General features: G+C 35.2%; 1 protein-coding gene across 5 annotated transcripts in view; it reads left to right on the top strand.

Annotated features, from left to right (window-relative positions):
- Nucleotides 1-11,761, top strand: part of LOC105532058 (COBW domain-containing protein 3) — a 66,441-nt gene extending 54,680 nt beyond the window's left edge. For all 5 annotated transcript variants that reach the window (XM_011970135.1, XM_011970132.1, XM_011970133.1 and 2 more), the window contains 4 exons: nucleotides 9,361-9,429; nucleotides 9,533-9,598; nucleotides 10,719-10,848; nucleotides 11,236-11,761. In XM_011970135.1, the coding sequence (XP_011825525.1) occupies nucleotides 9,361-9,429; nucleotides 9,533-9,598; nucleotides 10,719-10,848; nucleotides 11,236-11,342 (372 nt within the window). In that variant the 3' untranslated portion in view covers nucleotides 11,343-11,761. The remainder of the gene's footprint in view (nucleotides 1-9,360; nucleotides 9,430-9,532; nucleotides 9,599-10,718; nucleotides 10,849-11,235) is intronic.

Raw genomic sequence — 11,761 nt, forward strand, 5'->3', positions numbered from 1 at the left:
TTTTTTTTTTTTTTTTAGTAGAGATGGGGTTTCACCATGTTGGCCAAGCTGGTCTCAAACTCCTGGCTTCAGGTGTTCCACCCACTTCGGCCTCCCAAAGGGCTAGGATTACAGGTGTGAGCCACTGTGCCTGGCCTCAATGTATTTTTAAGTGTATTTGTACCTATATATCTGTCTATATGCACATTTAAACACATATCCTTCTAACTCCCACTCAAATCAAGATATAAAAGATATCCAAAATTATAAAGAGTTCTTTTTTGCCCCTTCCCAAAGAAGCAGGGGTAAGTGCTAGTCTGACTTACTTAACAGAAAATAGCCTTGAACTGGTAGGATTTTTTTGACAGGAAGAAGTAAGGAAAAGAGCAATACGGATGTTTAAAAATGTGAAGGTGAGAATCTTAAAGATGAGTAGGTCTCTGGTACAGAAGTCTTAGTGGAGAGTTGGTACTGGAATCCCGGTCTAAGGTATTAGGTTTTAATTTGCTAGACAAAGAGAACTCAAGTTTTGCTGTCTAGGAGTGTTATGTAAGCTAGATTGGACTTTAGAGTCAGGAGACCATGTGGGAAGATACTGTGTGATGAAGGCCTGAAACATGTTGTTTACAGTGAGACTAGAAATGGGATAAATCCAGAGCTGTTTCACTGGTAGACTTGCCTGAATATCCTGTCTGACTGAGGATGGATCAGAAAGAAACGAAGGGGTGATGGGAAACAAGCCTAGATTGACTAGAGAAACCTAGAAATAGAAAAATTGGGAAGGCAAAGTGATTTGGATGATAATGCCATATATTCAGTTGTCCCTGGTGGCCAGATATTATAGTATAGATATTATACAGGCAAAGAAGAACAGAGGGCTAGAGTGTGAAGGTACAGATTTTGAGTTTAAGCACATTAGGGGGCTTAGTGTTCTGGATGAAGAAAACATATAGAAGTTATTGCATATTAGGTATTATTGTTTGCAAAAGAGTAGAAAATGGAGAAATAACCCAGTGGGTTAAAGAAGAAACAGACTAAATAAACAAACCTGAGTAAATTGTTCTTAAATTTTATTTTAGAGACAATTCCTTATTTTGCTTTAGTTTTCTGAATTATTGCCTCACTTTTCTGTTTCTTTCTGTGTCCGTATACATAGAAAAAGGAATTAATTTTAGATTCAAAACAAAAACTGGAAAAAAAAAGTCTGCAATGGGCAATACCTAGGACATAGTATGTATGTCTTATTAAGGCTCTATCCCTGATTTTTTAATGCAGTTATCTATTTTTCATGGATTCTTTGTTTATTCCCCATAAGGAACACCTACCTGGGTTTGGAGAGTGGGAAGGTGGATGAGAAAACCCAAGTGACAAATAATATTTAGTTTATTATTAGAACCAACTATGAGTTGTGACCCTTATCTTCTGCCCTGGGAATTATAGATTTTTTCTTTTTTTTTTTAATTTTTCACATTAGAAATGTGAAAATAGTTTATTGGTGTAGGAAAACATCTAGTTCCAAAATATAGATCACCCTGCTTGAGCCCCATGATGCATTATCTTAATTTTTAAAGCCTTTTTTGCCTCATACTGGAGTTTATTGTACCTCTTAAAAATAGTAAGTTACATACTTAACCTGACAAAAGCGAAAATCATTATAAAAATCTTTAGGCTGGGTGTAGTGGCTCATACTTGTAATCCTAGCACTTTGACAGGCCAAGGTGGGTGGATGGCTTAAAAACCCAGGAGTTGTAGACCAGCCTGGGCAACATAGTGGAACCCCTTTTCTACAAGAAATACAAAAAATTAGCCAGGCATGGTGGCTTGTACCTGTAATCCCAGCTACTCAAGAGGCTGAAGTGGGAGGATTGCTTTAGCCTGGGAGTTCAAAGCTGCAGTGAGCCATGATCGTGCCGCTGTACTCCAGCCTGGGCAACAGAGTGAGACCCCATCTCAAAAAATTATTAAATTAAAATCTTTAACAATAAATCTATTTTGAGTCGTATTTTGAGACATTCTTAATATAGTTTTCCAACTTGCATTAAAATACATTTTAAACATTTTTGAAGACTAAATTTCTTTTTTTTAAACTGACAGTTAATGTTTCATTTGACAACCTTTTGCTGTATATTTTTATGTGGACTTTTAGTTGTTGTAGTGATTTCTTTAATGAAGAAAGAAAATAATTTTCATTTAAAAATGCGTGTTATTATTACCTTAAGCTATAAAAATAATTTAAAAATAGAGTATGTTTATTAAGATTTAAAAATAAGTATAGCCATGCACTGCATAACAGCGTTTTAGTCAGACTGCATAAGATTACAATGGAGCTGAAAAATTCCTGTCACACAAATACTTACCATTGTGTTATTATTTCCATACACTTCTCAGTACAGTAAAATGTATGCTGTACAGGTTTGTAGCCTAGGAGCAATAGGCTATATACAGCATAGCTTAGGTGTGTAATAGGTTATACCATCCAGGTTTGGGTAAGTACACTATCATGTTTGTATAACAACAAAATCGCCCAACAACTCATTTCTCTTTATGTATCCATGACTGCATATTTTTTATTGTGGTAAAAAACACTTAACATGAGACCTGCCTTCTTCACAAGTTTTTAAGGATACAATACAGTATCGTTAACTGTATGTACATTGTTATACAATAGATCTCTAGAACTTTTTCGTCTTGCATGACTCAAATTATACCCATTGAATGGCACCTCCTTATTTTCGTCTCCCTCTAGCCCCTGGTAACCACCATTTTACTTTCTGATTTGGTGAGTTTTACTGTTTTAGACACCTGATATTAGTGAATTCATGCAATATTTGTCCTTCTGTGACTGGCTTATTTCACTTAGTGTAATGTCCTCAAGATTCATCCATGTTGTAGCATATGACAGGATGTTTTTTAAGGATACATAATATTTGGTTGTATATATATTACCACATTTATTTTATCCATTCAACTGTCCTGAACATTTAGGTGGTTGTTAGTGTCTTGACTGTTGTGACAAAATAAGTACTTTTAAAAGTCTCACATTTGCAAGTTCAGTTTGAACCTTTTTTTAGTTTACTTGTACTTCTCATATCAAGCAAGAAAGCATTTTTCTGCTTTTCCTATTACTAGTAACAGTGGAGATTAAATATCTCATATGTTTTGGGGCGTTCTAGAGCCCCACACATCACCTGTTCCTTTCCATACTGCCACAACTGACACTCTCTGGAAAGTGCCACCTCCTAGCAGCAAGCCAACCGGCACAAAAATAGCGCATTAAACCAGCAAAGCTAAGAACCCTCATAGAGTCCATTTCACCCTCGTACGACCTCCACTGGAACAGGTACTAGTATCTACGGCTGAGAGACCCACAGATGGTTCATATTTCCTGACTGTGCAGACTACCCCCCAGTACCAGCCTGGAGCCTGGTAGACTTGCTGGGTGACTAGATCCAAAAGAGAGATAGTAATCACTGCAGCTCAGCTCTCAGGAAGCCACATCTATAGGAAAACGGGGAGAGTACTACATCAAGGGAACACCCCGTGGGACAAAAGAATCTGAACAACAACCTTCAGCCCTAGACCTTCTCTGTGACAGAGCCTACCCAAATGAGAAGGAACCAGAAAACCAACCCTAGTAGTATGACAAAACAAGGTTCTTTAACACTCCCCAAAAAAATTACACTAGCTCACCAGCAATGGATCCAAACTAAGAAGAAATCCCTGATTTACTTGAAAAAGAATTTACTAGGTTAGTTGTTAAGCTAAGGCACCAGAGAAAGGTGAAGCCCAGTGTAAGGATATCAAAAAAATGATACAAGAAGTGAAGGGAGAAATATTCAATGAACTAGATAGTATAAATAAAAAACAATCAAAACTTTAGGAAATAATGGACACACTTACAGAAATATAAAATGCTCTGGAAAGTCTTAGCAATAGAATTGAACAAGTAGAAGAAAGAAATTCAGAACCTGAAGACAAGGTCTTCTAATTAACCCAATTCAATAAAGACAAAGAAAAAAGAATAAGAAAATATGAACAAAGCCTTCAAGAAATCTGGGATCATGTTAAATGACCAAACCTAAGAATAACCGGCGTTCCTGAGGAAGAATAGAAATCTAAAAGTTTGTAAAATGTATTTGGGGGAATAATTGAGGAAAACTTCCCCAGCCTTGCTAGAGACCTAGGTATCCAAATACAAGAAGAACAAAAAACACCTGGAAATTCATCGCAAAAAGATAATTGCGTAGGCATATAGTCATCAGGTTATCTAAGATGAAAGAAAGAGCTGTGAAACAAAAGTACCAGGTAACCTATAAAGGAAAACCTATCAGATTAACAGCACATTTCTCAGCAGAAACCCTGCAAGCTAGAAGGGATTGGAGCCCTGTCTTCAGCCTCCTCAAACAAAACAATTATCAGCCAAGAATTTTGTGTTCAGCAAAACTAAGCTTCATATATGAAGGCAAGATACAGCTTTTTCAGACAAACAGAATTCACCACTACCAAGCCACCAGTACAAGAATGCTAAAAGGAGCTCTAAATCTTGAAACAAATACTGGAAACACACCAAAACAGAACCTCTTTAAAGCATAAATATCACAGGACCTAGAAAACAAAAATACAATTAAATAAAAACAAAAAAACAAGGTATACAGGCAACAAATAGCATGATGAATAGAATGGTACCTCACATCTCGATACTAACATTGAATATAAATGGCCTAAATGCTCCACTTAAAAGATACAGAATTGCAGAATGGATAAGAATTCACCAACCATCTATTGCCTACAAGAGTCTCATAAAGATTCACGTAAACTTAAGGTAAAGGGGTGGACCAAGACATTTCATGCAAATGGACATCAAATGTGAGCAGGAGTAGCTATTCTTATATTAGACAAAACAAACTTTAAAGATAAAAACAGCAGTTTAAAAAGACAAAGAGGGACATTATATAATGATAAAAGGCCTTGTCCAACAGGAAAGTATCACAATCCTAAACATATATGCACCTAACACTGGAGCTCCCAAATTTATGGAAGAATTACTAATAGACCTAAGAAATGAGACAGACAACAACACAATAATAGTGAGGGATTTTAATACTCCACTGACAGCACTGGACAGGTCATCAAGACAGAAAGTCAACAAAGAAACCGTGGATTTAAACTATACTTTGGAACAAATGGAGTTAAAGGATAGATACAGAATATTCCATCCGACAACCACAGAATATACATTCTGTTCAACAGCACATGAACTTTCTCTAAGATAGACAATATGATAGCCAACAAAATGAGCCTCAATAAATTTTAAGAAAATTGAAATTATGTCAAGCACTCTCTCAGACCACAGTGGAATAAAACTGGAAATCAACTCCAAAAGGAACCTTCAAAACCATGCAGATACTTGGAGTAACCTGCTCCTGAATGATCACTGGGTCAAAAATGAAATCAAGATGGAAATTTAAAAGTTCCTCAAACTGAATGACAATAGTGACACAACCTATCAACCTCTGGGATACAGCAAAGGTGGTGCTAAAAGGAAAGTTCATATCTCTAAATGCCTACATCAGAAAGTTGGAAAGAGCACAGACAATCTAAGGTCACACCTCAAGGAACTAGAGAAACAAGAACAAACCCAGCAGAAGAAAGGAAAGAAGATGAGAGCAGAACTAAATGAAATTGAAACAAAACAAAACAAATCCAAAAGATAAATGAAACAAAAAGCTGGTTATTTGAAAAGATAAATAAAATTGATAGACCATTAACAAAATTAGCCAAGAAGAGAGAAAATCCAAATAAGCTCAATAAGAAATGAAGCGGGAGATATTACAATGGATACCACAGAAATACAAAAGATATTCAAGGCTACTATGAACACCTTTACGCACATAAACTAGAAAACCTAGAAGAGATGGATAAATTCCTGGAAAGATACAACCCTCCTAGCTTATATCAGGAAGAATTACCCTGAACAGACCAGTAACAAGCAGGGAGATTGAAATGGTAATTAAAAAATTACCAACAAAAAAAATGTGCAGGACTAGACGGATTCACAACAAAATTCCACCAGGTATTCAAAGAATTGGTACCAGTCCTAAAGACACTATTCCACAAGAGAGGGAAAGAAGGAATCCTCCCTAAATCATTCTATGAAGCCAGTATCACCCTAATACCAAAACCAGAAAAGAACATAACCAAAGAAGAAAACCACTGACCAATACCCTTGAACATAGATGCTAAAATCCTTAAGAAAATTCTAGCTGACTGATTCCAACAATGTATCAAAAGGATAATCCACCATGATCAAGGGGTTTCATACCAGGGATGCAGGGATGGTTTAACATACACATACGCATAGTCAAAGCAAGACTAAGCAAAAAGAACAAATCTGGAGGCATCACATTATCTGATTTCAAACTTACACTATAAGGCCATAGTCACCAAAACAACAGGGTACTGTTATAAAAATAGGCACATAGACCAATGGAACAGAATAGAGAACCCAGAAATAAACCCAAATACTTACAGCCAACTGATCTTCAGCAAAGCAAACAAAAAGGTAAAGTGTGGAAAGGATACCCTTTTCAACAAATGGTGCTGGGTTAATTGGCTAGCCACATGTAGGAGAATGAAACTGGATCCTCATTTTTCACTGTATACAAAAAGCAACTCAAGATAGATTAAAGATTTAAGTCTAATACCTGAAACTATAAAAATTCTAAAAGATGCCATTGGAAAAATCCTTCTAGACATTGACTTAGGCAAGGATTTCATGAACCCAAAAGGAAATGCAATAGAAACAAAGATAAATAGCTGGGACTTAATTAAACTAAAGAACTTTTGCACAGCAAAAGGAACAGTCAGCGGAGTAAACAGACAACCCACAGAGAAGGAGAAAATCTTTCATAATATATATATATATATCTGACAAAGAACAAATATCCAGAATCTACAACAAACTCCAGCAAATCAGCAAGAAAACAAACAATCCCATCAAATAGTGGGCTAAAGACATGAATAGACAATTCTCAAAAGAAGATATACAAATGGCCAATAAACATATGAAAAAATGCTCAACATCACTAATGATCAGGGAAATGCAAATCAAAACCACAGTGTGATACCACCTTATTTCTGCAAGAATGGCCATAATAAAATAGTAGATGTTGGCATGGATGTGGTGAACAGGGAACACTTCTACACTGCTGGTGGGAATGTAAACTAGTACAACCACTATGGAAAAAAGATTCCTTAAAGAACAAAAGTATGGCCGGGCATGGTGGCTCACGCCTGTAATCCCAGCACTTTGGGAGGCTGAGGCGGTCAGAAGATTGAGACTATCCTGACTAACACGGTGAAACCCTGTCTCTACTAAAAATACAAAAATACAAAATACAAAAATACAAAAAATTAGCCGGGTGTGGTGGCAGGCACCTGTAGTCCCAGCTACTCGGGAGGCTGAGACAGGAGAATGACGTAAACCTGGGAGGCGGAGCTTGCAGTGAGCGTAGATTGCACCACTGCATTCCAGCCTGGGTGACAGAGCCAGACTCGGTCTCAAAAAAAAAAGAACTAAAAGTAGAACTACCATTTGATCCAGCAATCCCACTAGTGGGTATCCACCCAGAGGAAAAGAAGTCATTATACGAAAAAGATACATGCACATGCGTGCTTATAGCAGCACAATTCCCAATTGCAAAAATGTGGAGCCGACCCAAAGGCCCATCAGTCAACGCGTGGATAAAGAAACTCTGGTGTGTGTGTGTATGTATGTGTGTGTATGTATGTGTGTGTATAGTATGTGTGTGTATATAATATATATTATAATATATATTATATATACATATACCACAGTTATATATATATGTGTGTGTATATATACACACACACATACATACACACACACACAATGGAATACTCCTCAGCCATAAAAAGGAGTGAATTAATGGCATTTGCAGTGACCTGGGTAAGATTGGAGACTATTATTCTAAGTGAAATAACTCAGGAATGGAAAATCAAACATCGCTATGTTCTCACTCATAAGTGGGAGCTAAGCTATGAGGATGCAAAGGCATAAGAATAACACATTGGACTTTGGGGACTCAGGCGGAAAGGGTGAGAAGGGGATGAGGGATAAAAGACTACAAATTGGGTGCAGTGTATACTGCTCAGGTGATGGGTGTACCAAAATCTCAAATCACCACTAAAGAAGTTAACCACAACCACCTGTTCCCCAATAACCTATGGAAAGAAAGAAATGTCTCATGTTTGTGCTTAAATTAGTCTTTAATACTTACCTTTAGCGATTCTCTGAGTTTGGATTATAAAATAGTTTTGCTCTTTTTGTATTTTCTGTTGTAAGCCTATATGATTATGTAATGATGAGTAAAATTGCTAGGCCAGATATGCCGTTCTAGGAAGTTATGCAAAGCTGTGCTTCAGTATATTATGTTCTACCTTTTTAAAGTCATTTTGAGCTTGGCTTTTGAGCCTCTGTTTTCCAAGATGGGGTTTATGTTTTTGTAATGTTATGCTTAGCCCTTGTGTATTTTCATCTCTTGAGTTTGAAATTTGGGGTTATATTGGCAAAGGGAGGTTTGAGTTTTAATTATGTGACCTGTTAGAGGAAATGTTAAGCTTCTGTTTCTTTAGGGTAGACAGTGAGAGATTTATCAAGATAAAGAAGAAAAATAAATCCTAAAGTTAATATTCAATACATGATGATGTCACCCTTACTAAAGCCAAAGAGGGCATTATCCTATCATTCTCATCACTAAGAACTCTTCTCCTCTTGGCACATGCTTGTTCAGTTAAAGATAAGCCAAGCCTTTCTTTTGTATTTTTTTTTTAAGGGAACAAATTTACTTTGGTTTTGAGTTTTATTCCTGGCTCTGGGTAGCTTGTTTTTTGACTCTTATTTCCCCCAATTTATAAAATGAAATAGTTATCTTCACTCCCCAGGATTGTTATGAAGAGGAAGTCAAAAGATGAAATGAGGTGACTCAGGCAAAAGTATCTGGCCCTGTGTAGTGAGTACATTGTATGTGTTACATATATTCTTATTGCTGAGAATCCACAAAAGAATGAATTAAATAATGAGGACCCTTTCATCAGGGTTTTTGAGTGGGTTTTTAAAAATACGAAGTAGTAGTTTGTATAAATACTAAACCCATTGGTACCTCTGCAGAATGTAGGAAATGGAGTTGCGAATTCCAAAAAAACAGCACACATGCTGAGGAAAGTATAATACCTAATATATATGGTTTAGGCAATGTAAAATTCCATGAATATGTTCCTTTTCATCTTAACATTTGTGATTTAAAAATACATTGATATGACTATAAAGAATTATTATTGATTATTTCCCTTGATTTACAGAGTATTGTTACAATCACATTTGAAGTACCAGGAAATGCAAAGGAAGAACATCTTAATATATTTATTCAGGTGAATGCAATTTTTAACTGATTAATGATTTATCAGTGGTTTTGTTACATAGTTGTTGCTATTAGCAATGGTTGGTCTTATTAAAATATGTCACTTGCTGCAGAATCTCCTGTGGGAAAAGAATGTGAGAAACAAGGACAATCACTGCATGGAGGTCATAAGGCTGAAGGTACAGTTTACTGTTGTAGACTTTTGAACGAAGTCCTTTTCTTGGCTGTTACAAAAACTGGTTTTAAACAGAAACACTGGTTTTAGTACAAATCATCTTTGTCTACTTTCATTTTTCTTTATTATTTTCATGACTGGAAAGGAGCTTTGGAAATCACTGCATAAGGCATGATTTATTTGCATAGCTTCCTTTAGGGTTGCAGCTAGAACAACCTGTGTGCTTTGAAATGTTACCTTCTGCTCTCTCTGCCCAAGTACGGAGAAATAATGTTGCAAATCTCACTTCTGCTGAACATTATGCTTCCTGATGCATTTAGCAGACACTAAACATTTGTCATACTCTAAACAAAGTTACAAAGGACTAGAAGAATTCTTGTTCTGTGTTTAGAAACCCACTCACTTTACTTGAAATTTGGGTATTTAAGTCATGAACAGTATTTCTTCCAGGAAGCAGTGATTCTAGGTGTATGCTTAACCGTCATCAGTTGAGTGTCTACTCTTGTGTGTTCGCAAGTGTGCACAAAGTTTTTGGTATATTAAGAACATTATTTCAAGTAAGTTAATTTCATCCCCATAGGAGCCAGTTTATCAGATAATTTGTTTCTCATTTCTGCAAATCAATACAAAATGAACTTTTATTCAGATAAATATAATAGTTTTTCTTTATTTCATGATTATTCATTGATTGCAACCCATTTCTAAAACAAATTATTTAATTTAGTATAACCAAAATCCTTTAACTTCTCAACTTTTCCCACTAAAACTGTGAAACATTATATAAAATCTTTAATCAATAGGATATGATATATATTTCATCATTTTGTTTCAGGTTTTGGTTGTGATAAATAACACTGAAAAACCATCCTAATATATGTACTAACTTTATCATTAGAAAAGGGGATTGTTCAAAAAAAAATCAATACACAGAAACCTTTTTTGAAAATTAAAAATATTAAGAAACTTTTTGTAATTCACAAATAATTAGAATTAAGTAATTTTCTCAGCTTAACAGTTTGTATTTTTTAAGTGAATATCAATAATTCATTAACATTGATGCTCTATTTCTGCTTTTATGTTTGAACTGAGGCTGATTAATGTTCAGTCAATTCTCCTTTGAGCAGGGATTGGTGTCAATCAAAGACAAACCACAACAAGTGATTGTCCAGGGTGTCCATGAGCTCTATGATCTGGAGGAGACTCCAGTGAGCTGGAAGGATGACACTGAGAGAACAAATCGATTGGTCCTCATTGGTAAGTCACAAAGGATTAACACTTCTAAAACGAAGTGAAAAATATATTTGAAAGGGATATCACGTGCCACTTAAACAGATTAACCATTCAGGTCCTCTTTTATAACTAAATGAGCTTGTGGTCAGTGTTTCATCTTTATCATGTTATAGCATTCATAAAACCTTGTTAGGACTTTTGTTCTTTTTCAGTTTTAGAAAAGTGATTAATCCAAGCACCAATGTGGTTTTGATATACTTAACTAGAAAGTTAAGGATAGAATTACTCAATTACTATTCTTTTTGTAAATTTCTAAACACCATAAAGCATTTAATGAACTGCAATTGATAGGTGAACTGTGTCATTTTAATAAGCATAATGTAATCATGTCATATTTCGTTTTGTTTGCAGGCAGGAATTTAGATAAGGATATCCTTAAACAGCTATTTATAGCTACTGTGACAGAAACAGAAAAGCGGTGGACAACACATTTCAAAGAAGATCAAGTTTGTACATAACACTAGAAGCATTTATTATCAAAAGGATTGGCTAATAAAAATAAGTTTCTACTGGATATATTTCAAGCATTTATTTATTACTTCAGTTACGAATTCCAATATACTTTAAAATGGTATTTTACAGCATACATAAAATATAGCAAATCAGTATTGTAAAACATTTAACATTCATACAATTATATATAATACCTTTTTTTTTTTAAGAATGGCATTTCACAAAAATATCTTTTGAAATTGACTTTGGAGTTTACATACACTGAATATGAAAGTTTATAACGATGATAAAACTTTCAACATTATCATTTTTTCTTAGAACTTCAGCTGATTGCAGAGATATAATGATTACATTGTTATTAATTTTTTTTAAAACAAGTAAATGTCACCATTTTATTACATGAAATAAAAGGTTATGACTATTA

The sequence above is a fragment of the Mandrillus leucophaeus genome, unplaced genomic scaffold (assembly GCF_000951045.1).
Source record: "Mandrillus leucophaeus isolate KB7577 unplaced genomic scaffold, Mleu.le_1.0 Scaffold93, whole genome shotgun sequence".
NCBI classification, from domain to species: Eukaryota; Metazoa; Chordata; class Mammalia; order Primates; family Cercopithecidae; genus Mandrillus; species Mandrillus leucophaeus.